The 27,222-nt window shown below is 34.0% G+C and overlaps 1 protein-coding gene across 3 annotated transcripts in view; it reads left to right on the forward strand.

Annotated features, from left to right (window-relative positions):
• VWDE (von Willebrand factor D and EGF domains) overlaps positions 1-27,222 on the forward strand; it is a 97,759-nt gene that overhangs the window by 15,235 nt on the left and 55,302 nt on the right. For all 3 annotated transcript variants that reach the window (XM_072783983.1, XM_072783981.1, XM_072783982.1), the window contains 10 exons: positions 5,754-5,819; positions 9,181-9,428; positions 10,076-10,165; positions 11,930-12,074; positions 15,015-15,232; positions 15,478-15,551; positions 17,488-17,758; positions 20,169-20,377; positions 20,525-21,489; positions 24,284-24,420. In XM_072783983.1, coding sequence (XP_072640084.1) covers positions 5,754-5,819; positions 9,181-9,428; positions 10,076-10,165; positions 11,930-12,074; positions 15,015-15,232; positions 15,478-15,551; positions 17,488-17,758; positions 20,169-20,377; positions 20,525-21,489; positions 24,284-24,420 — 2,423 coding nt within the window. The remainder of the gene's footprint in view (positions 1-5,753; positions 5,820-9,180; positions 9,429-10,075; positions 10,166-11,929; positions 12,075-15,014; positions 15,233-15,477; positions 15,552-17,487; positions 17,759-20,168; positions 20,378-20,524; positions 21,490-24,283; positions 24,421-27,222) is intronic.

Genomic DNA, 27,222 nt, shown 5'->3' on the forward strand with positions numbered 1-27,222 from the left:
AAACCCAAAATATGCCTACATTATTTTAAGAAATATTGATTACTATTAAAGATGAAAATAAAACTTTAACACCAAATAAATAAAGACAATCACCTCAACAGAAAGAGATTACATTGAATTTAAAAACAGTACATAAAATTTGCATTTTTATGACAAGCCTTTAAAACTTAAAAAAAATTTCTCGTTTATGCCATTTCCACCCATTCAGTTCCTTAAGCTTGAATATTCTGGATTATTTCTCTTATTTTCCATGTTCAAGTCCTCCTACTGGTTTTAAGTCAAGAGAATTTTGGAGAGAAGATAGTTATTTTTACTCTGTGTGTTAGTTATTAATCAGATAAACACATGAATTATCCTCTCTGATGTGCCAATAAAAGCTTACTTTGAAATACTCTTTAGACTTGAATTAGACTTCATAGATAGCAGACAAAAATGAGTCACTTAATCCACTTAAGTGTCTCTTTTTCTTGCTTACTAAGAATCTGAAGCAGATGTTCCCTGGTGATGGTGATTTGGCCACTTTACAATGTCAGGTGGAGGTCTCTCTGAGTTTCTAGGCTTTTGCTTTTCCTTCACAGTGATGAGATGAAGCTCCAGTTTTAACCCTTTATGTGCATTTTAGACAGGAGAAAAGCAGAAGCCCTAGGGGCACAAAGAAGGTGTTTGCTAACTGAAACTTATCCCCCTTTAAGGAGCTTATTTGGAAGACTTATCATAGCTACTTCAGAAGAATTCTTTAGCTTATCTCTGTCCTCAGAGGCAGTCTGTAAAATGTACTGTTTTTACCTGAACATACTTCTGCTTTCAACTAATAGGCTATCAGATATCAACAATTAGTCATATTTAGCTTAAAATAATCAAAACAGAAAAAAATAAAGATGTTTCCAGTTTAATAATATATCCTCATAGTTATGAGGATTTTAAAAAATAATTTATATATAATTTTTACACAATTTATCTGTATTTTCTAGAAGCCAAATAAAAGAAATGTTAATTTCTTATACTTACAGTCAATGCCATTCAAACAAAAATGACATATAAATCTGTCATTTAAGAAGAATTCACTGGAAAAATATTTTTCACATTTTCCATATTTTTACTTAGCAAGGTACTTAGATGCTAATGCTACACCTGAAGAGGCATTACATCATTTGAAAGTAGGCTATGAGAATTTGAGGGCAGATATTATATATCCTACAGGTCCCACTAGAAAATGTATATGTGTGTCTGTGTGTATAATAGCTAATAGCCAATATAAGAGATAAGATGCACAAGTTACACATTTATTTAAAGATGCAGAAAAAGGTGAAAAGTGCTAATAGGACATATAGGAAAGAGCAACATGGTAAGTTTAAACCCTATAGTATCAATAATTATATTAAATATATATTATCTAAAAACCCCAATTGAAAGTCAGAAATTTCCATTCCAGAAATGTTATCCAGATTGGATAATAAAAGCATGCTCAACTAAAGGCTGCCCAGAAAACCCTATTTTAAATATAAAGAAAAATGGGGTTGAAAACATAAAGATAGAAAAATATATACTTAGGTATCACAAATCACAAGAAATCTAGAGAGGTGATTTTAATATTAAAGAAAGTAAATTATTGAGCAAAGAATACTACCTATAAAAAAAGGTCATTTCCTAAAGACAAAAGGGTCAATTGAACAACAGGACAAAACAGTTCTAAATCTTTATGTACCTAATAATGGAATTCAAAATACATAAAGCAAAACTTACAGAACTTCAACAAGAAATAGACAAATCTATAGCTCATGTTGATAATTAAGCACATAGACACAACAACAAAATAATGGAGGAGACTAGAAAAACTCTATCAACCAACTTGATCTAAATGACAGAGTGTGGAGGTTCCTCAAAGAGTTAAAAATAGATCTGCCCTACGACCCAGCAATTGCACTGCTGGGGATTTACCCCAAAGATTCAGATGCAGTGAAACGCCGGGACACCTGCACCCCGATGTTTCTGGCAGCAATGGCCACGATAGCCAAACTGTGGAAGGAGCCTCGGTGTCCATCGAAAGATGAATGGATAAAGAAGATGTGGTCTATGTATACAATGGAATATTACTCAGCTATTAGAAATGACAAATACCCACCATTTGCTTCAACGTGGATGGAACTGGAGGGTATTATGCTGAGTGAAATAAGTCAATCGGAGAAGGACAAACATTATATGGTCTCATTCATTTGGGGAATATAAATAATAGTGAAAGGGAATAGAGGGGAAGGGAGAAGAAATGTGTGGGAAATATCAGAAAGGGAGACAGAACATGAAGACTCCTAACTCTGGGAAACGAACTAGGGGTGGTGGAAGGGGAGGAGGGCGGGGGGTGGGGGTGACTGGTTGGCGGGCACTGAGGGGGGCACCTGAGGGGATGAGCACTGGGTGTTATTCTGTATGTTGGCAAATTGAACACCAATAAAAAATGAATTTATTATTAAAAAAAATGTAATTCCTCAGGGATAAGATGCTTACAAAAATTAAATCAAATAATCCCTATGAGATATGAAACTCACGTTATAGTACATAAACAGATCTAAAGACATTTGTTAAAATAAATTACCATTTTATAATAAAGCTATAAATCACAGCTCTTATAAATAAATAAATAAATAAATAAATAAATAAATAAATAAATAAATAACAGAGAAGATTCCACAAATGATTGAACAACCCACATTCTTTACAAGTGCACAGGAAACATTTACCAAGATAGATTATAGTCCAGGCCATAAATTAAGGAAATTAAAATATTAGAAAAAGTTTGATGTTAGTAAAAAGAAAAACCCATTAAATATACTGTGAAAACAAGAAACTTTACCAAAAACAAAACAAAAAAAACCCTCAGCTAATATGTGAAGAAACTAGAAACAGCAGCACAAAGGAGACCCAAAATAAGCAGAAAGGAAATAATGATCAGAATGAAAATCAATGAAACAATATACAAAACAAAAAACTTAAAATCAAAAGTTAGTTCTTTGAGAAATTCAATAAAATTAGTAATTCTCTAGCCAATTCAGTCAGTACAGAAAGATAAATTTCTAGTATCAGGAATGAGAGGTTTATACAAATACAAACCCTACAGATATTAAAAGAATAAAGAATTATTATGAAGAATTCCCAATACTTTTGAAAATTGAAATTAAGACAAATTTCTTGAAATACACAGATAGAGCTCACTCAAAAAGATAATTTCAATAGTCCTATATTTATTTAAAAAATTGTATTTCTAGTTAAAATCTATTCCATAGACAAAACAAAACAAAAGGAAATCCCTGGCCCAGATGGTTTGGGAATTCTTCCAAATAATAAAGGAAGAAATAATACCAATTTTACACAACTTGTCCAGAAAAATGAATAGTAGGAACTACAAAACTTCTGTAAGGCCAGCATTAATCTGAAACTAAAAGCAGACACAGACTTTATAAGAAAACTATGAAAAAATGTCCTTCATGAATATAAATATAGATGATATCATCTATTTAGAAGTCTAGTTGAATCTATAAAATAGCTCCTGGAGCTAGCAAGCAGCGATGCTGAAAGAAGAAAGACCAACATATTAAAAGACACTTGTATTTATATACTAGAGAAATTTCATCTAAAAATACCAATTATAGTACCAAGAATATGAAATATTTAGGAATAAATATGGAGAAAGTTGTATAAGGCCTATAAAGTGAGAATAGTAAAACTTTGCTAAGATAAATTGGAAAACTTAAAATAATGGAGAAATAAACCATGTTTATGGAACAAAGATTCAATATTAAGAAATCAGTTCTCCTCAGAATAATTTAAAGCTCTAAAACAATCCTAGTCAATAACTCAGCAAGCTTTTTTGTGGAAATTGATAAATTTATCCTAAAATTTATATGGAAATATAAAATACCTACAATACTCAAAACTATATTGATAAGGGAAAGAATTGGACAATTTATACTAACTTTTAGACTTAATCTAAAGTAGCAATGATCTACAGAGCGTTATATTTCCATCAAGATAGACAGATCAGTGGAAAAAGAATGGAGAAGTCAGAAATAAATTAACACATAATTAACTGATTTCAACCCAGGAACACAGTCAATTCTTTAGAAAAAGGACAGTGGTTTCAATAAATTAGATTTCCATATACAAATAAAATGATAAAAATGCAAATGAAAAAGTGACTCACAATGGTTATTAGAGTTGCAAATACTAGAAAACAAATAAAAACAATGTTTAAAAATGATGAACTGTTGGTGGGAATGTGAACTGGTGCAGCCACTCTGGAAAACTGTGTGGAGGTTCCTCAAAGAGTTAAAAATAGACCTGCCCTACGACCCAGCAATTGCACTATTGGGGATTTACCCCAAAGATACAGATGCAATGAAACGCCGGGACACCTGCACCCCGATGTTTCTAGCAGCAATGGCCACGATAGCCAAACTGTGGAAGGAGCCTCGGTGTCCATCGAAAGATGAATGGATAAAGAAGATGTGGTTTATGTATACAATGGAATATTCCTCAGCCATTAGAAACGACAAATACCCACCATTTGCTTCAACGTGGATGGAACTGGAGGGTATTATGCTGAGTGAAGTAAGTCAGTTGGAGAAGGACAAACATTATATGTTCTCATTCATTTGGGGAATATAAATAATAGTGAAAGGGAATATAAGGGAAGGGAGAAGAAATGTGTGGGAAATATCAGAAAGGGAGACAGAACGTAAAGACTGCTAACTCTGGGAAACGAACTAGGGGTGGTAGAAGGGGAGGAGGGCGGGGGGTGGGAGTTAATGGGTGACGGGCACTGGGGGTTATTCTGTATGTTAGTAAATTGAACACCAATAAAAAATTAAAAAAAAATAAAAATAAATAAAAAAAATAAAAATGATGAACTGTAGAGATTTTAGGAAATGTTATTGAATCTGAGGAAGAGTTACATAGGAAGGCCTCAGAAGGTATGAGCCATAAAGCAGCTCCCATGATGTTGGCAGAAATCTATAGACATTCCATCATTGACCTGACTCAGATTTCAAGTTCTATCTCTCAGTTTAAATTCTAAATTCTTCCAAAAGGCAATGTGATGAGCCTATCTTTGTTCAGGTAGTTACCCTTGTTCCAATTAACTGAGCTGTGGCATTGAGTTATAGTTATTGCCATGACAGTTGTTGACTCATTTCTGTGATCCTGCACATGATTAGAGGCGAGGCAAGGTCCATGGAAGTGGTTCAAACCAACTGTTGTATAAATTTATGGAAATTGTTTCATTACTTAATAATGTAGACTAAAATTTAGAAAACAAGATATGGGATGCCTGGTTGGTTCAGTTGGTTGAGCATCTGCCTTCAGCTTAGGTCATGGTCTCTGGGCCCTGGGAACAAACCCCTGTCAGGCTTCCTGATCAGTGGGGAGTCTGCTTCTCCCTCTCCCTCTGCTGCTCCCCACCACTCATTCTCTCTGTCTCTCAAATAAATAAAATCTTTAAAATAAAGAAAGAAAAGAAAACAAGATATGAAAGCTATTGTTTTAAAATGGGATTCCAGATTATCTCCACTTGATCTCATCTTGAAAAGGGAAAAAATTATTATTAAAAAAATGAGAAGTCTTAGTCTTCATTAAAACATACTTCTCAAAAAAAAATAAAAATAAAACATACTTCTCCAAAGAAATGTTATTTCAGATATTTATGTATGTATTTATATCTTTACGCTCAATTGAATAAGTACCCAAACCTTAACCTTCTGCAGCTATTTCTGATGCAAAATTATACCCATGTGACCCTGATGAAATTGAAATTGGAGGTAACTGTGTTCGTAAGTATCACGTTATTTTTAATAATGTATTATAAATTAATAATTTCAGTGGGTTTTTATGTTCTATAACTTACTTAGGTGTTAATTATACTGTTTGACAATGCCTCATTCTAGTGGCTATCAAAAATGAAAATCACTTTATCATGCCTTTAAGGAATAATACTGGAATTGGCAAATATACAGAGTTGAGCATTTCCATACCCTGAAGACATGTATGTATGTTGGTAGCATCTTTTTTACAAGGAAATTTGGCAATTTATTTTAATCTTAAAAATTCATGTGTATTTGTAACAATTCCATTTTCAAAAATCTAGCTTAGAGAAATATTTAAAGTATATAAGTAGAATGTTTCAAACAGTATTTTCTAATAACATGAAAAAAATAAATTGCAGATATCCAATAACTGTTGATAATTCAATATTTTTGATGTACCCATTATAATAAAATATTCTTTAAACAATATTAAAATTCAGGAATACATTCTTTGACATTAATAATTATTAATAGCATATTGTGGGTAAGAAATTAGATTACACAGCACAATCCCATTTTTGTTTTCTGTGAATTATTACATTTGTACTAAATAATTCTTGAAAGATAACCACCAAAGATGTTAATGATACTGTTTTTCTCCTCCTCTCAATCTCTATATTTTTTTTATTTTCTAACTTAAATTTTTAAGTTATTTCCAAAATAAAGACTCACTACTCAATATTTCTTAAAATAAATCACTCTAAATAGATTGTCTAATAAAATTTATGATGTCTACTTAAAGGATGAAAAGAAATTAAAAATTTTTATTGAAACATTAGCTTTTTGGTGGAATCAGATATATTGATGGTAATAGGAAGATATTCTAAATGAATAAGGGATTGTTGACATATAATTAATGAAGGTGTTTTAATGGTGAAATAAACCATAATGATATAAAACAGATCAGGATATATCACATAATATTTAGATACCAGTTCTAAAAATTAATATGCTTTGCCTTGAAAAGTACTCTTATAGCAGTGGTCAAAACAAATCACTTGTTTCCTATATTCTATTCCAGTTGTAAATGGATTTGCCTTCTCATTTTTCTAGTGTTCTTTAAACAAGCTGTTATTTTATTTGAAAGTATCCGTTATATAAATCCTGTGATTTAAGATTTTAAGAGAATAAAATAATATCCCTAATATAGTGGACATTAACCATAAAGTATAATTTCTTGGCTGTTCTGCATAATAGGTTTGGATTTTCTTTCTCATACACATATATTATAGTAAAATCACTTTCTCTTCTGAATAAGTAATAAATTTAAGCTACTTATGTTATTCAGAATGTTTATGCAATTAATTGGAAAAAATGCTATACAAAACCATACACAATTTGGGGAGGTGACACTTGAATGGAAATATTTAGTCAAAAGTCAACAGCTTCAGGTCACCTGGGTGGCTCAGTGGTGGAGCGTCTGCCTTTGGCTCAGGGTGTGATCCTGGAGTGCCCGGATCGAGTCCCACATCCAGCTCCCTGCATGGAGCCTGCTTCTCCTTCTGCCTATGTCTCTGCCTCTTTCTCTCTCTGTGTCTCTCATGAATAAATAAATAAATCTTAAAAAAAAAGTCACAGCTTCAGGATAAAATAGAGAATATGTTAACATATTTAGCAACTCTTAATATTGGAATTGACAAAGGGATAATAATTATGCTTATGAAGCAGAGATCATTTATCTCCGTTTTTGAAACCGTTCCTTTTAAGTATATGTTGACAAAGTTTCTTTGATCTACATTGCTGTAATGATCTGTTTACCCAGAGTTGATGCCATTTAAAATATTGATTCAGGGACGGCTGGCTGGTTCAGCGATTGAGCATCTGCCTTTGGCTCATGGCTTGATCCTGGTTCTGGGATCGAGTCCCACATCAGGCTCCCTCCGGGGAGCCTGTTTCTCCCTCTGCCTGTGTCTCTGCATCTCTCATGAATAAATAAATCTTTAAAAAACAAATAAAATATTGATTCAAAAATTTTAATTTTCATGAATTATTTTCTTTTCAGTTATTTATCATCTCTAACTCTTAACCATCATTTCCACAGATAGTTCTTCCCTGTTTAGATAAAAGTTCATCTTCTTTTTCCTAATTTATTTAAGAGGGAATTTTCCCTTGGATATATAATTTTTAAAAAATCAATGTACTAGGGACGCCTGAGTGGCTCAGCAGTTGGGTGCCTGCCTTTGGCTCAGGTTGTGATCTTGGGCCTCAGGTTCGAGTCCCACATCGGGCTCCCTGGGAGGAGTCTGCTTCTCCCTCTGCCTGTGTCTCTGCCTCTCTCTCTCAGTCAGTGTCTCTCATGAATAAATAAATGGACCTTTAAAAAAAAATCAATGTAGTAAAGGGTAGCCTATTTTTTCAAATCTAAACATAATGATTTGGTGTTTAGCAAAATATTTACTACTTTGATAAATTTGAAAAAATTCATTTGTTATTGAGATTTTGTAACTAGATATCTAACAAAATAGCACTTTAAAATATCTCAAAATACATTAGGTTTTCTCCCATACATTTAGGTTAAAGTCCCTCAGAGTTTCCAAAAATCTATATGATGGGGCTAAACTTTTAACTTTGCAATTCTTGTAAAGTTACCACCTATTTCACAGAAGAATATTTGTACATTTTAGCACATATGTTTTAAATCTTGTAAAATTTATCACTTATTTTTTCTTTTCTAAAACAAAACAAATCAAAACATTTAGATCCCCAAATTAATCTTGCAAGTGACCAGAGATAAAAATTGTGAAATCTTCCTGTTTCTAGAGAAAATTTCAAACATTTTTAATATCAGAAAAATGAAAAGAATAAGACTATTTTTTAACATTAAATGTATTTCACTGAACAGTATAATCACTCTCATAATGAGCAGCTCTTTCAATCCAGAGTAATGATGTGTTGAGTTGTAAGAGTAAATGATAACAGTAAAATAGTAAGTCATTTGAATTTACATTATAATTTTTAAGCAAGAAATTATAATGTAAAAAATTTTAATTTTGTTCCATCTTTTAGGAAAATCTTTCAGAAATTTCTTAAAAAGAGGTAAATTACTTTAGTGTTCAAGAGCTAGACTCTTCAAGGCTAGATGTATCCAACATGCATTAATATAAACTTGATGAGCTGATGAATTTCTCTGCTATCAGTATTTCCGTGATTATGGGTCAAAATAAGAACATGCTATTTTGCTGATTGCTAGAGAATAATTATTTCTCTAAATGTTATTTTCCTTTTTGTAATATAAATCCCCAAGTTACAGTCTCCATGAGCTTTACCCATAAGCCAGTTTCCATTCTTTAAGATGCCTGACTACAGATCATTCATTTTCTCCCATCAGGTCAGCTGTCTGCTTCATTGCCACCACCACCCCCAGGAAGGCCGGAAGTTGTGGTGGAGCTGATTGGATCCAGGCTTTTCTGTAGGTGTGCTTTTGATGTTTCCCCTACAAACACCTCAGTGGGATTTCTCATAACTTGGTCTAGACTTTCTTCTCAAGAAATCAAAGAGGAACTGAAGCAAGAGGCCACAGTTCAGGCATCCTCTCTATTAGAACTGGATGGCATAAATCTCAGACTTGGAGATAGGGTATGTTCACAAACAATTGGGTTTTCTTTTTCTTTTCTTTTCTTCTCTTTTTTCTTTTCTTTTCTTCTTTTCTTTTCTTTTCTTTTCTCTTTTCTTTTCTTTTCTTTCTTGTCATGAATGTATTAATTTTCAAAATGGATTTCTTAACATAACATATCCTGAAAATACTCTTGTCCCCAAAATATAAAGCACTATTGTTTTTCTTTTTCTTTTTTCCTTTGCAATTGTGCCAACTCCAGTGATTATTGCATGATCAGTAATCTTAGTGACTACATATGAATATCCACTGTTACAGTTTGCTGTATTATCAATGAACCTTTATAACTTGATGCCTCTTTCTGGTTTTAAAATGATATGTTTTTATTCTAGAAAAATGTTTTTATTTTTTTAATGATGGTATCACTTATTATATATTTTTAAATATATCTTAAACACAAAGTCTATAGCTCTTTAATTTATGTTGAGGCTTTGAATAGCTAATACTTTTAAATGGTGGAATTTTTCTCAATTTTCAATTAAGTTTTAACATCATTTAATTTCTTATTTTCTTTTTTGCACTACCAAAAGTTAAGTACTTAATTATAAGTTTACACATATTTTCTCCATAATTTTACTACTAAATGATTATTTGTTAATTGTATTTGTAGATATTCTGTAGTGCTTCCATCTTTTTATTGGAGAAACCACACGTACAAAGTATAGCCATCGAAAGCCAAGAATTTTTTGCAGGCATTAAGGTATGTAGCCATAGGGATGGATCAGAAAGATTATTTCTCTATCACTGTGTTTTCCATACTGTGGATGCTGGTTCCAGGATCTTTTTTTTTTTTTTTTTTTTTAGATTTTATTTATTGACTCATGAGAGACACACAGAGAGAGGTAGAGACATAGGCAGAGGGAGCAGCAGGCTCTCACAGGGAGCCTGATGTGGGACTTGATCCCTGAACTGAGGATCACATCCTGAGCTGAAGGCAGACGCTTAACTGCTGAGCTATCTAGGCATCCCTGGTTTCAGGATCTCATCATAGACTGAATATTGAGAACCAAGAGCCTCAAAATCCTAATTTTTTTTTAAAAAAGGTCCAATTATACACAATAGAAACCAGGGAAAAGAGTGAGAAGATCAACCATGTTGCCAGAACAGCATAATCACAGTGGAAGGAGAGCAGAGCTCAGATGTCGGAACACAGAACCTTTGGATCTCCACTGGTGAACACTCAGCAGACAGTTTCAGGGACAGTGGTCAGCCCCCAGAAAATGTTTTTGATTAGGCTAACAGGAAGACAGTGCGGTGCTAAGAAGCATCTGTTTTGAGAGCTAGACAAGAATCAAGACTGAGTAAAAACTTCCTGCCTCAAAAAAGGATTGATCTATGAACTGGGATAGGACCAGTTTTAGATTTCAATACTCCATAATCCAAATAAGGAAAACAGAGGCTGTGAAATAAGCTGAAGGTTGAAATGTTTGAGGTGACAAAAGTATTTCGATTTATATATTCAAAAATACTTAGCTTTCTGTTTGCAACAATGTGGATGAACCTAGAATGCATTATGCTAAGCGAAATAAGTCAGAGAAAGACAGATACCATATGTTTTCACTCATGTGGAATTTAAGAAACAAAACAGATGAGCATATGGGAGGGAGGGGAAGAAAGAAGAGGGAGACAAACCATAAGAGACTTTTTTAAAAAGATTTTTATTTATTTATTTTTGTGGGATACAGAGAGAGAGAGAGAGAGAGAGAGAGAAAGCATGAGCAGGAGAGAGGGAGAAGCAGGTGCCCCACTGAGTAGGGAGCCCAATGTGGGACTCGATCCCAGAACCCTGGGATCATGACCTGAGGTGAAGGCAGATGCTTAACCATCTGAGCCACCCAGGTATCCCCATAAGAGACTCTTAATGATAGAGAACAAACAGACTTGATAGTGGGAGGTGGGCAGGAGATAGGTTAAATGGGTGATGGGTATTAAGGAGGGCACTTATGAGCACTGGGTATTATGTGTAAGTGATGAATCACTAAATTCTACCCCTGAAACTAATATTGCACTGTGTGTTAACTAACTAGAATTTAAATAAAAAATTGAAGAAAAAAACCCTTAGATTTGTAACTTATGTTAGGGATGATATTAATCCCTAAGAATAAACAGACTCGTAACCTTGGTGAGTCAGTAAACAGTAACAAACAAATGAAAGAGTGTAGGCATTTCTTTGTCTCCTCCATTCTCCAGTAACCATTCCCAGAACCATAATCGCGAAGGCAGATTCCTACCAGACTGCCTAACATGCTGGGGAACCAGATTATGCCTTAACTCAGAGCAGTCCAGTGACTCTACATGCTGCTAATGTTTTTAAGGGTTTGGTTTTAACTGATCTTATTTAATTAAAAAAATTCCAGGCTTATTTGGCAAAATATGAGCTGTTGAGAAAACTGCTCTTGCAAATTTTTGTCTTTGGAATAAATTCTATTTCTACATATCTGCTCTACATATTTTCTTATACCAGTTACACCCTGAATTAAGCACTATATCAGAAGATGGGAAAGAATATCAGTTGAAGATAGAGAGCACAGTTCCTGTCATTTGTTCTGAATTCAATGAGCTTGACCAGGAATGCAAAATCTCATTAAAACTGAAAACTGTTGAGCAAGGTAATATACTAAATTCCCTTATTTTTATTAGATTTCAAATAATAATTAATGCTTTTTTTCTTCTAGAAAAAGTCACTGGAGTGTACACATATAATTCATTATGTTGTGTGTTTACATCAAATTACAGCTCAGTCATGTTAATAATACTGGGCCATGTTTATGACTGTCAAAACAATCTATGTTGCAATTCACATTTATCCCTCCTGGGCTTGACCACAAACTCAGTACACATTAACTCTCTGCTAGCTCTCTTATTCCTTCTTTTCCCCTTGATGTATCTTTTATGGCCCGGTCCAATTTCCCTCCTTTTTAATCAAGGCGGAAGTAATTTTTATTGACTTTGAGCTCTTATGGAACTAAATCTTCAATATAAGTATTTTGATGTTTTTCATTCATAGCCTTATTGTCTTTTTATGTGTTTAGCATATTTGCCTAAAATATATGCTCTTAGAAAGCAAAGGTGCTATCTATTGCCTTAAAGTAATTCTCAATGTTTGGTTAAAGTTTTTTGGTTTGCTTTTAAACTAATTAACTGACTATGCACATATACACACACACATACATTTTTATATGCATGCGTACACGCACACACACACACACACACACACACGACGGCAGCAACTTCACATTAAAAAAATCAAACAGACAGTAATGAGCAGCTCCTCCTCATCTTTCTCTTCTTCCTCCTCATTCTCCTCCTCCAACTTATGTTTTTTTCTTTGCTTTGTTTTCTGAGTTGGAGGGACAAACTGCCCTTTAAGTTTTTCCAGATACTCCTAACTAGGGAGGTATGATATGTTATGCTAACATAAGTTCAAACTTGGGCAACACGGATCTCCTAACCTCTCTCTAACATAAGCTGTGTTTGAGATCTTTTGTTTTAAAATTCTATTTAAATTGCTAATTATATAGATTGTATGATGCGTGGCTGCATATATGTCACTGTCCTAGCCTATAGATAGAGATGAAATTCTCCCATAGAACACGATAGACTATGAGAGGACAGACCATATATAGCAGTCATTGGCTTGATTGAGTTTTATTTCTCCCCCTGAGACTTAGATGCAGAGACAAAGCATGTAAGAGATACATAAATTAGAATATAAGTTGTAAGAGAGATTCTGTTTATACAGTTTTTCACCATAAGACATAAACTGTTATGTAGTAAATACACCAAATACAATGTATCTAGGTCTTCATGTCTATGTTATATCAAATTAAACCAGAGAAACAGATAAAAATGCTAGGAGAGTCCAATGGGAATGAATGTTGCACTCAGAAAAGAGATGAACATGGAAATAGAGGCATCAGGAGAGGCTATACCAAGAGAATTGACAATAAGCAGAGACTGAGGTAATACCCCACTACCTATTTAGATTTCAGGAGCATCATGAACAACACTGTGTTGTGAAATTCAGCACAGAAATATGCAGTAAAACCGTCTATCAGACTGCTTGACATAATTCTACTTCATACTATCTGTGAAAGACATATTTTGTAAATTTTACTATAGTTTATGAGGGGCAAATAGGAAGAGGATGATGTTATCAATATTTTCCAGGCCTGTGTTAGACGAAGATTTTCTTCAGCTGCAAGTTTACTTTAAACTATATTTTTGTGCTCTCAATTCTTTCAACAAGACAAGCATTATTATAATAAGAAAGCAATATATTTTCTACATTTTAGAAATTGGCATGTTCCTATTATTTTTCAATTAAAAATAATTTCCCTTTTTTTTGGAGAAAAATTCCTGGATTTCATTCTGGATATGCCTCATTTTATCTTTTTTTAAGTGTATCTACTTCCATACGGAACAAGTTGGTGTCTCTTAGTGATTTTCTACAATGACTGCGCTAATTTTTATAGGCTTACAGAGAACAGTATTTGGCCCTCACACTGTGGATCAAGGGAAATGATGTCAGGGGCTATATCCAAGCCAGATATATTCCATAATTACCTTAGGGAACCGGCTAAGAGTTTAGATGTTTCTGTTATTTTTTAAGTGCATAGGAACAGTATGTATTTCTTGGGGAAGAAATGTACGAAGTGGAACTTTTTTTTTTTTTCAGGATTTGGAGTCTAGTGCAGTGTTCTATGTCAGAACAGTATAATTTTATACTGAAAATTATGTGTGGAAGAAAAGAAAATAAAAAGTTTTTAATGACTGCTTTTTTTCCACATCTCAAAAAGGTTTTGTAATCATTGATTAGATATAAGAGCAAACTTCCCTTGTTGCCAGTTTTTGGAGCAATCTATCCTTTTTGTTTAGTTACACATTTGCGATGTTCCTTTCTTCTGTTACTATTTTCTTTCTAAATTACTAGTTTTTATTCTTTGTTCCATAGGAAAGGGAGCATCTTAGGGTTCTGAATGTATTGGGCCATTTGGGAGATGAAAAGCAATAGAGAGTTTATTACTGGTATGGAGTTACTTAATATATTTTAATTTTTCCATTTTTAAGATGATGATACAATAATCATCTCTATCAATAATCATTGCTAACACTCATCAATGGATAGAACATAAGTACAAACCCTGTGAAATACTACAGACATATCTGGACCCAAAGCACAATTTTTAAGTGGAAAGAACATCAAATTATATTCCTTGGTGGTAGAATTATGATTTTTTTTTACAGAAATACAATCAATCTTATATATTGCTTTTGAATTTTTTACAAGTACACATGGGTTTATACCTTATTGAAAATAGTACTGTGTATGTATAGATATATGTTTATATTGCAGTTGATTAATTATTCGTAAAGATTGGGAAGGGTTCATAGCTTTGGTTTTATTTAGACAAAATTACAACCATATTTTTTAAATAAGAGAAAATAAGAATAATCTCTCAACTCAGTGTTCCATGTTAATCAAGTTATTACATGTTTTGGTTGGTATATTTCCTTAAAAAATCTCAATGTATTCTTTCACAAAATAGGTAAAGAACAGCTAGGTTTAAATTTGGCATTGTCTTCCTGTCACGCGGACCTTCACCAAACATCATCCTGTGCTAATGGATCCTGTAGCCATGCTTTTGTGTACTACACTGCTGTAACAGATTTTTCTCGAGATGGAGATCGAGTTACAAACATTGTAGTGGAGCCTATAGTTCATGAGGATTTCCTGTGGAACAGCTACATTCCAGACAGCATCCAGGTTGACAAATTACAAAAAAAATCTTTACAATTGGAGCTTTAAAAAAGATATATTTATTTGATTAATGCATCTTGTAAACTTTTCATTTCAAAATTGTTTGTTTTTTCCATTTTAAATGATTCAATTTCAATAACTATGATAAAACAATAATTAATGAAAAAGTCATTGAGATTGCTAAGAAATTTATTGTGTATCAGTAAATACAATTAATGATAATATTTACCAAAAATATCTTTGCTTTTAAGATCAAAGTAAAGGATGTCCCAACTGCTTACTGCTATTCATTTACTGACCCACATATAATTACATTTGATGGCAGGTAATTTCCTGAAAGTTTTTTCTTATAGTAGTTGTTGTTTCCTTTGGATTTTGCTGTTGTCTTGTTTTAAATATCTTACTATTTTATTATTTCTTCATCCTGGTCACTGAAAAATTAGAAGGGAAGACATATATGGATATCGCTGGCTTGTTTCAAACTACTGATTTATTTGTATGGAGTGTTTTTACCCTAAAATTTGGCCCTTGGTAAATACACAAATTAGTTGTGAGCTGAATTTGTAAAAATGAAAATTTAAAAAAAAAAAATGAAAATTCTTGCAAATATGAACAATCATTTTAACTTGATCATTTAGTTATTTTTAATAATGGTTTCTTTACTCTAGTGAATTTTAGTATATTACATTTCTGAATGATACTGAAATAATCTTTAGGATTTAGGCAAAATGATTAGACTAACACATTATAATTATTTTTAAAACTAAGCATTTCTACTTCATGACAAGAATAATCAGGGTAAAACTATTGTAGCCATCATGAATAGCTGGATATCTGCCCCTGGAATGCAAGTAAAGTGGGCAAAATGATCAAAAAGTAATCTAAGCTATCTTGCTATTAATATCTACCTATGAGGATTTAAACTCAGTTATACCATTCTGGGAAATATATAATTTTAAGATGTCACTAAAGAAAATTATAAGAACACCTCTTTGTTGAGTCAAAATTTTCTTCATGAAAAGGTAAGGTAATTTATTCTTTACAAAAAAATTTTTTAAAGATTTTATTTATTTATTCATGAGAGACATAGAGATACAGAGACAGAGACATAGGCAGAGGGAGAAACAGGCTCCTCACAGGGAGCCTGATGCAGAACTTGATCCCAGATCCCAGGATCACTCCCTGAGCGGAAGGCAGGTGCCCAACGACTGAGCCCCCAGGCACTCTGCATGATCCCAGGATCGGGGAGCAAGTCCCACATCGGCCTCCCTGCGGGGAGCCTGTTTCTCCCTCTGCCTATGTCTCTGCCTCTCTCTCTCTCTCTCTCTCTGTGTGTGGGTGTGTGTCTCTCATGAATAAATAAATAAATATTTTTAAAATTTTTTTAATGTGATCATTGTCGGTAATATTTTTCAATATGAGCAAATAGATTTTGAACTCCATAGCAAATGATAATCCAGAAGTTGGAGCAAGTGTTGAAAAGTTGTGGAAACTGATTCCACATGCAAGAATCCTTTATGGTTACAATGAAAAGCTTAGAAGTTTTAGTGGAAAAGCCTCCAGAAAGCATAGTTGGGATTACTTTAATTGGTTATAATTCAACAAGATTAATTGTGCAATGAGTGACAAACTTTGTGCTAAATGCTGAGGGTATGGCAGTGCATAAAACAAACATCCTCTGCTCTCATGCAGCTTACATCTGTATAGGTAAAGAGAGATATGCACAATTAATAAATAAAATACATAGTGTATCTAAGGAACATAGGTGCTATGAAGAAAAAAAATACAGCAAGGAAGAGAGGAGAAGAATCTAGCAGGAGTTGACTGAAGTGGTGAAAGGAAGAAACAAGTAGTGAGATCACTACTTTGTTTCATTCAGTTCTCTAAACTAGTATGAAGCAGGGACGCTTGGGTGGCTCAGTCGATTAAGCATCAGACTCTTGATTTGGGCTCAAGATCATGATCTCAGGGTCCTGGCTGGGACCTCCTGTAGGGCTCCACACGCAGCAAGGAGTCTGCTTGAGATTCTCTCTCTCTCCCTCTGCCCCTCCTCCCTCTCACATGCATGCATGCACTCCCTCTCTCAAATAAGTAAATCTTAATAAAATAATATGAAGCTATGAGAAATATGGATTTTTCATTCTTGCATCAAAATATATTGAATGTGTATGAATAAATTTAACACACATTTTTTTGCTTATAACATATTACTGTGGTATTTTGTACCAATTCTTAATGCAGTTGATTTTTGTTAATGATAGGGTATATGATAATTTCAAGACTGGAACATTTGTGCTTTATAAGAGTATGTCACGTGATTTTGAAGTCCATGTACGCCAGTGGGACTGTGGAAGCCTTCACTATCCTGTGTCATGTAACTGCGGGTTTGTTGCCAAAGAAGAAAGTGATATAGTAACTTTTGACATGTGCAGTGGTCAGCTACATGAATCACAGCCATATTTATCTGTAAAGAGTCAAGATGTAACCAGCAATGTCAAGATAAGTGAATCTTATTTAGGAAGAAAAGTCACAGTATGTATAATTCTTTACAATTAAAAGTATTTTTCCTCTTTTTCCTATAGATTTTGGCTTAGTCTGAACTTTTTTTCATCTCCATTAAATTAAGAACTATCATTTTCTAACATTAGTTTTTTTCCCCAAAATAGCTTTTTGATTAATACTGATCTTAGAAGGAATAACATTTTTTTTCACTTTGCACACACAAATAGATACAACATGGTTAAGACTCTGTTAAATCTAAGCAGCCTTATTTTAAGATTTTGGTAACTTGATGGGTTATTCCTAAAAATTATTTTTGATGGTACCTAATAAATTATATGTTACACAGAAATGAAATATATAATTAAGAATAAATATTCAGGAGTAGTTAGCCAATTTTTGAAATGAGTACAGGTGGTTCTGCCTCAGGAATAGGCTGGCAGGTACATGGAAGAGATTAGAAAACCAACAAACAGATCCAAGAATATGTATTCATTAATATTTTAAAATAATGCTTGACATCTATAAGCTCTTTATGTTATAATGTCATTTTCCTTTCATCTTCCAAGAAAGTAAATTCCAGGTGAATAAGGTTCAAATTTAAATGAAAATATTAGAAAAGATAGGTGAATGTTTTTTTACCTGAGGTGAACAAGAATTTTTAAACATAATGTTACATATTTGAATTCCATCCTCAAAAAACCAAAATGCAAATGAAAAGTTGGGGAAATATTTTCTACATATAAAACATACAGCTAATAGAGAAAATATGCCCTTTTAAAATTATTTTTCTATCTTCCAATATATTTTTTTTAAAGAAACTCTACAGCCAACGTGGGGCTTGAACTCAAAACCCCAAGATCAAGAACCACTACTGACTGAGCCAGCCAGGTGCTCTTAGAAAACAATCTTTTTTTTTTTTTTTTTTTTTTTTTAAAGATTTTATTTATTTATTCATGATAGTCACACAGAGGGAGACAGAGAGGCAGAGACACAGGCAGAGGGAGAAGCAGGCTCCATGCATCGGGAGCCCGATGTGGGATTCGATCCCGGGTCTCCAGGATCATGCCCCGGGCCAAAGGCAGGCGCCAAACCGCTGCGCCACCCAGGGATCCCAGAAAACAATCTTATACTTTACTAATAATCGGCACTCCAGTTAAAATGAACAAATAATATACACAGGCAATTTACAAAAGAAATAAAACTGATAAATATATCCAAAAGTATAAATAACCAACAAAAATATGAAAACCACAACCTCATTAGTAAAGAAATGCAGATTAAACATCTCATACAATATTGGCAAGAGTAGAAATAGTATCTACGCTCTTTCCAGAGAACACATATATTATGCATGCATAAATCCTTTGCATGTCATTTTTCAAGAAGTTCCTTCTGGAAATTTACCATAATAAATAATTAAGTATATGCAGAGCCCCAATGATATTAATTGCATCTCTCTCTAAAGGAAAACGTTGAAATTAATCATTGAAGAATATTTTAGGTTAACCAAAACTCTAAGTGATGTCATATAATAGAACACTTTCTAGTCGTTAAAGTTTTGGAGTTGATTGTATTTTTTTGGAGTTGATTGTATTTATTGACAGGCAAAGATAGTTTTAGAAGAAAGAAGAATTAGAAGAATCTGTACCACATTAACATTAACAAGCTCGGATTGAATTAAGCAATATAAGGTTTGTTTGCTTTTCAAATAATTTTCAGGAATGAGCACTTACCATTTCTATAAAGAGAAAAAAGTGCCATTTTTAAATTTAAAAAATTAAAGGAGAAGGAGTCAGAAGAACAGACACAGATGGTGTATCTTCATGATTTTTAGAGGATAGTTTTTCAACATTCAAGTCTCTGATCTGGGAGTGGTGATAGGCCTTCGAGGAAGATCACAGATGACACAGGCTATTAAGATAATTCAACAAACCCCTTGCTCTCATTCCAACTCCCCAGATATGCCCTGGTTATAATTTGGCTTCTGATTAAATTTGCCTACTGTGAAGATGAGAATATTGATTAGCCACAGGAACATATATTCTTCTGGAATTATATTTATCTGTATAAATTAATTACTTGGTAGTCTAAATCTATATTTAATTATCATCAGAGACATTACTTGGTAAACATTATCCTCAACATCTATAACTGTTTTGATTGTATAAAATATCTCACCTTAGTTTAAATTTATTTAAAGAGGCTTGAACAATATTTATCAATGAAAGAATCAATATGAGATCAAATTTCAAGTCAGCAAAGTGCAAAAGCCCACTGGTTTGACATATAGCATTAAAAGGAAAATTGTAGTCTGAAGAAAATCATTATTCTGTTCTCTTTTTATATTGAAGGAATAAATGAATTTATTTCTTCTCAAATAATAGTTTTTTTCTTAGTCCATGTTGAATATTGTTTAAGCATCTTTTATTCTGTATTTCAGATCTGGTTTTCTTCTGGAGCATTTATCCGTGCTGATCTTAGTGAATGGGGCATGAGTTTAACAATCAGAGCCCCTAGCCTAGACTACCGAAACACTCTGGGACTTTGTGGCACCTTTGATAATAACCCAGAAAATGATTTCCATAATAAAAATGGGATAAAAATTGATCTAACATTTAATAATTGTGTTGCTTTTATTAATGAGTGGAGGTAAGAAAGTAAACTATTTTCATTTGTTATTGTATTCACGTTTGATTTAAAATGGTGACACGATTCTCAGATTTTTTTTTGCAACACATTACTGAGAAAACATGTTCTTGTCCAATTTACTATTCTTTTCTGTTTTTCACCTGGAAGGATTTTGCCGGGGAAAAGCATGTTTGACACAATGCCAATTTCTCCGCCATCACCTGGAAAACTCTCCTATTGTAGCTGCTCATTGAACACTAATTCATTATATCCTTTTGATCACCTGGACAGTGTATCTCAACAAGAGATTATTTCAGGTTGCAAAGATCTCAAACATGCCAAATTCTCTTTCCTGATACCAGAACTAGATGTCACCTCTGAATATATTAATTCAGAAGCTCTCATCAGAGGAATAAATGAGTATACATCTGGAGAAGAAAATAACTTGAACTTCCTGCCTCAAGAAAAAAAGCATGTGAACCTAAGCAAACTGGAATTACATTTACAAAAACATCCTGGAAATGAAAAACAAGAGGCACCGAAGACTTTGGACAACGAGAAACATACACAGGACCAGGGGAGCCACAGCCAGGAAATGAGGCGGGATCCACAAAACAGATGGAAACGGCAAAACTTTTATGAGTTTCTTCCTATGTTTGCTTTCCAGAGTCTCAGCCAAAGTGACCTAGAAGAATTGACTTATTTTTTCCCTGAGGACCATACTGAGGATGTCCACCAGGAGTTTGTCCCTACGTGGCCCACACCCTCTGGTCTCACCGAAGGCCACACTTTGGCACTGTGCCAGCAGACTCTTGCCAACTCTAGTGTAGGAAGACACTGTCTTGCCTTTCTGGGCAAGAGTCTGGACAATGCTATAGATATGTGTGTTAAGGATGTTCTCCTAAAAGATGACCTCAGCTGGGCAGAAGCAGGTGTGGCTCTTTTAGAAAATGAATGTGAAAAGAGAATTTTGGAAGAGGGGAAATACAATGCAGAAGAAAATAGCAAGTCAGTCGAAGATATTCTCTTGGTACTAAAATGCCCCAATTTATGCAGCGGCCATGGGCAGTGCATGGAATGGGGATGCGCATGTTCCCCTGGCTTTGGTTCCTATGACTGCAGTGATTCGCATGGTAAGTACTCTCCAACTTTGATATTGTGTATGTTATTTGATTATGAAAATTCTTTGTTTTTTACCTTCAGTATCTTAACAATATTTGTTCAGATTATATAGGGCAAAGAACCCAAATTATTTAATCAATATAGTAATAATTCTTCCAAAGTGTCTCATCTTACTCAGAGTAAAAGCTGAGGTACTTATAGTAGCCTATACTGCACAACATAATCAGGCACGCAGTAACTCTTCAGTCATCCCCTACAACTAAAACCCTTACTCATTTCATTCGACCCACTTTGGTTTCTGTAAAGCCAAGTTCTCTTGACCTCAGGGTCTTTGCACACAGCTCATCCCTCCACTTGTAGAGAATAATTATTTTTTCTAGAACTCAAATTTAATATTTTTTGAGTACTGTGTTTATAATATTCTGCTAATCATACCAATTTGCTTAATTTTTCTCTAGTCCACCTACGTGGTACAAACTATTATCTCAATATGTAAGAGAAAGAAATTTTTAAAAATCAATTTGAGGGGTGCTAAGGTGGCTCAGCCGGTTAAGCGTCTGTCTTTGGCTCAGGTCATGATCTCTGGGTCCAGGGATCAAGTGCTTCCTCAGGTTCCCTGCTCCGTGAGGTGTCTGCTATTCCCTTTCCCTCTGCCCCCAACCCTGGCCTTGCTCTCTCTCTCACAAATAAATAAAATCTTTTTTTAAAAATCAACTTGATTTAATTAGCTATTAAACCAATTACTCCTCCTGATTTTCCTTCTACCCCCACCATCCTGCCCTTTTCCATCTGCAGACTTTGCCATCTCAGTAAATGCACACTTCATTTCTCTTACTGTTCACATTAAAAACTTGTAGTCATGTTGACTTTTCCTCTTTTTTTCATGCCTCAAGCTTAACCTGTTAGTAGCAAATCCTGCTCTAGCTTCAATGATTTTCATTTCTTCCCCTGGTACAACTTAGTCCAAGCCACCATTAGCTCTCACCTAATTATAAATTCTCTCAAAGCTTATTCTCCATGCAGCAACTAAAATGATCCCTTTGAGGGGCACCTGGGTGGCTCAGCGGTTGAGTGTCTGCCTTTGGCTCAAGTTGTAATGCCGGGGTTCTAGGATTGAGTCCCATGTCAGGCTCCTCGCAGGAAGCCTGCTTCTCTCTCTGCCTCTCTCATGAAGAGATGAATAAAATCTTAAAAAAAATAGTAATCCCTTTGAAATGATAGTGAGATCATAGTACTCCTGCTTAAATCTCTCTAATGGCTCTCCCCTCTCCTTCCAAGTAAAATCTACATTCCCTACTACCATGGCCTAGAAGCCCCTATCCAATGGGAGTCTCCTCTCTCACTGAATTTCATCTGTCATTCTCTCTATAACTCACTTCACTGCTCCCCAGTATTCTTAAGTGGTTGTTTGCTGTTTCTCAAAGGGCCAAACCTGCTTCTTCCTCAGAATCTTTGCATTTACTTCTTTCAACACGTATCTTCATGATGGACTTCCTTCTCATCTCTCTTCAAATGTCATATTATCTGAGACTTCTTCCATGGTCATTCAAAATAAAGTGGTTTTCTTCACACAAGTCTATAGTCTTTATGTCCTTTCATATGGTTAATATATATGTTTTCTCCCTAGTCTTGAAAACGTTTATGTTATACACTTTATTTTTCATTTGTTTATTTTTTTGTCCTCCTATATTAGAATGAAGTTATATGAAGGCAGGAACTTTATTCTGGCTATATATCCCAGGTACCTAGAATAACCAGAAAAATAGAAATTGCTTAGTAAACAGTTTGTCGAATATGAAAGTATAAACTACCAAATATGTTTTTATAATTTTCATAAGCATTTTTGGGATTCTGAGTACACAAATTATGATTTTATATTCCACTGCTAGTAAAGTTCTATTCACTTCAGTTTTGCCAATAGAGGATTCAATTACTTTTATATGCTGCATTAATCTATTTTGACAACTAGATCTTGCTTATACAAATACTGTGTTATCTTACCAATGCCAGAATCATAGATATAACTATATGAAGATCAGTTAACACTGTCTGCTAGGAGAATTTTTTTCTATGATTGAAAGTACATCTAAGATTATGGTGGCATATAAGATAGCAATAATACCTAAAAACATTAATAACAGTTAAATGAAATTTTGATACCTCTTATGTTTAAGAATTTTTAAGAATTTTAATACATTACATTGCTAGTTACACTATTTTTAAAAAATATTTTATTTATTTATTCATGAGAGACACAGAGAGAGAAAGGCAGAGATACAGGCAGAGACACAAGCAGAGGGAGAAACTGCATCCTGCAGGGAGCCCAATGCAGGACTCCATCCCTAGACCCCAGGACCATGCCCTGAGCTGCAGGCAGATGCTCAGCCACTAAGCCACCCAGACCTTCCTAATTACAGTATTTTATTACCAAAGTATTTTTTTCTGTAACCTATCTCTATGGCACAAACCAAAATGGCAAGAACAAAACACAGACCATTGTAGTAGTAATTTCTTAATACTTGTAAATAATTGATATTAAACTTTATTAAAACATGAATTAAACCTGCATATTTAGGTATTGGTAATATCTTTATTGCTATTTGTATTGGTTTGATGGTGGGTCACACTTCTTTTAACATCAGATTATTCTTAATATTTAATAGTTTAATTAATGTGCTAATATTTGGAGTAGACTTCAAAATATTATGTTCCATATGCTTTTAATTTGGACCTTGAAAATAATTAGTTTATTTTTCTGGAATTAAAGAAAATTTATCCATTTTGTTTTATCATTCTTTCCAAAAGACATGCCTCCTGAAATTATAGAACTTGAGAATGCTGGATTCTGTAATATTCGAAAATATAATTGTATGATAGTGAGAGTGTTTGGTAAAGGCTTCAAAGAATCACCTTCAATTAAATGTGAAGTTACTAAACTGCAGGTATGTTAAATTTAGTGTTGAAAAACAATTAAGTTTATGAGTTATTCAGATTAATTTTATCTTGGACTAATTTGGTTTACCAGTTAGCAACATAATCCCAAAAGATGTCATATCCACAGAGAGCTCAGTAGGAAAATGGCTAAGTTGCTTAAACTTAAAGCTTCTCCCTTATTTGTTAACTCTATTAAACTATTTTATATAATTCTTATTGCAGTATTGGTTCACTATTCCAGTCATACTAAGAAATTAATATGATATTAAGCTTGATATGCAAGCTTCTGTATTCATCGAAATGTAAAACCACAAAGAATGGAGATCATTTTTATCCAAGACAATCTGTATAACTTATAGGACATAAGGATATGAACAATTCCCTTTACAAGACAAAAAGATGAAGATTAACTGCACTTATCCTGTATATTCTCTTACTATGGATTTCAAAAAGAAAATAGTGTTTTCTTTCTTCGGGCCACAAACAGCACATATGATCACTCAGTCTGAACACTGGTATATCAGATTATACCTTATTTGGATGATTACTTGTATGTTCTTCTTTTTCTTTATTCAGGTGGATTTTTATTTTAAGGAAAATTCTTTGAAGTACTTACTTGGAGAAGCTGAAAACTTAAAACAGCAAATGACATTTTAGCATTCTTTATACTTTTTTCTCTAAATTGTTGAAGCCAAATATAATACTGGGTTTGAGAATTTAAGGAGGAAATAACTTTTATATCTGTCTTTATCAAATCATAATACAAGACAAGTATACTTACTTCCATGTTTTTTTTTTTAAATTTATTTATTCATGAGACACAGAGAGAGAGAGAGAAGCAGAGACAAAGGCAGAGGGAGAAGCAGGCTCCACGCAGGGAGCCCGATGTGGGACTCGATTCCAGGACCCCTGGGATCACGACCTGGGCTGAAGGCAGGCGCTAAACCGCTGAGCCACCCAGACGTCCCCTTCCATGTTTTTTGAGTAGAGCTTTTCTAAATAACCATGAAATATTTTAATCCCAGTGAAATAAGACAGAAAATAGAAAACGGAAATTTTATTCACTTCAGTATTACTCAAGAGAGTAGACATTATGTCTACTGTTGTTCATGTAAAGTTGTTCATGTTGTTCATGGCAGAATAAATTATATGACATCATACTACTATTAAGTGACTTGCCAAGAAAGAGTTTTGTAGGTTTATATTCTCTTGGAAAGTACACATTGTGCTTACTTTCAGATACATTATTTGCTGTGATATTTATTCTCATATTACATTCCTTTTCTAAACATCTGATAAAGAGCACACTGTGAAATTCTCTAGCACACTATACAGAACTACAGAAAGAAATATCCATGTTCACTAGCCCCAACCGAACTTACTTAGATTAGCTATTTTCTTTCGCACCCTGTTCAGGATATTTTTGTATTTCACTTGTAAGACAATTTGGTTTATTTTTAAATATTTATACTCCACTTCGCATTTTCTCCACACTGTAGTTGATTTTAGTTATTTACTTACTTGGAAAATATACAAAATAATATCATGGTTCTGAGGGTCTGCGCCATGTGAAAGGTATACACAGAGAAATGCCACTGTCTTATCATCTCTGCCACTCTGTCCATTATCCTTTCTTTCCATTCCATTTCCATCTATCACCTTGAGGTATCCACTCTCATTATTTTCTGGTTTATCCTTACTGCATTTCTTTTGCACAAAGGAACAGATAAATCCCTTCTTTTTGCATGAAGGGTAGCGTATTATTGATGTTCTTTTCTGCTTTTGCAGTAGTACTTTTAAACAAGCTTTTATCTAGAGATGCAAGCACCCAATCCTTTCTTTCACTCCCTTCCCCCCAAAACAGGAGTTTATAGAATACAATTTTTAAATACTTATAGGATTAAATCCAAGTAGCTATCCTAGAAATGAATAGCCCTTTGTGATCCAGCTCTTGTCTAATTTTGCAAACTTGAACTCCCTGGACATGTTCTACTAAAATCTCATGCTGTCTCATGCATCCTTGCCTTGCACTTGGTATCCCCTCCATTTCTGCTTCCAATGTCCAGATGAATGGCACTCTCTCCATTTCTGCTTCCAATGTCCAGATGGCAGTCTCTTCTGCTTTCAGGAAGAGAAGCCTCCCTAACTGTGCTAGACTCAATGGCTTCCTTCTCTCTCACTAAGCTTTATTTGAGTCTCGATTACAGCAATATTAAAATTATTTTGTCTGTCTTTTCCTCTGTGATCTTTTTTCATCAGAGAGTCCTCAGCAAAAAAAAAAAAAAGAGAGTCCTCAGCATATAAAGATACACAAAATATGGATAAATGGAAAATAAATAGAACTCTGTTTATTCCTTATTTGGGGTAGGCTTCTCCAAAGACAAGTGGAAATAATTTCTGGATTTCCAGTCATTGGCTGGAGTCTTGTTTCAATGCACAAAGTCCTGTGTCCATCCAAGTGTCCATATCATGACTACCCTGAGACATTGTTGTCAATTTCTCTCCACTAGAGGGGGACTAGAGAGGGACCACTGAACTGACCGATCTGTTGGGCCAGATTGTACACACTCCCTTAAACGTAGAGATTTCTACTTTGGCCTACTCTTTCAGTTATCAAATCTTAACAGGATAGTTTCTGTTGGCCACAGGTGAGCATATTCTTACTTTCTTTCCCATCTCCGACTGACCCTCAGTATGGAAGTGTCAGCATGCTCCTTGACCATTTCTTTTTTTTAAAAAAATATTTTATTTGTTTATTCATGAGAGACAGAGAGAGAGAGAGGCAGAGCCACAGGCAGCGGGAGAAGCAG

The sequence above is a fragment of the Canis lupus genome, chromosome 18 (genome assembly GCF_048164855.1).
Source record: "Canis lupus baileyi chromosome 18, mCanLup2.hap1, whole genome shotgun sequence".
In the NCBI taxonomy this organism is placed as follows: Eukaryota; Metazoa; Chordata; class Mammalia; order Carnivora; family Canidae; genus Canis; species Canis lupus.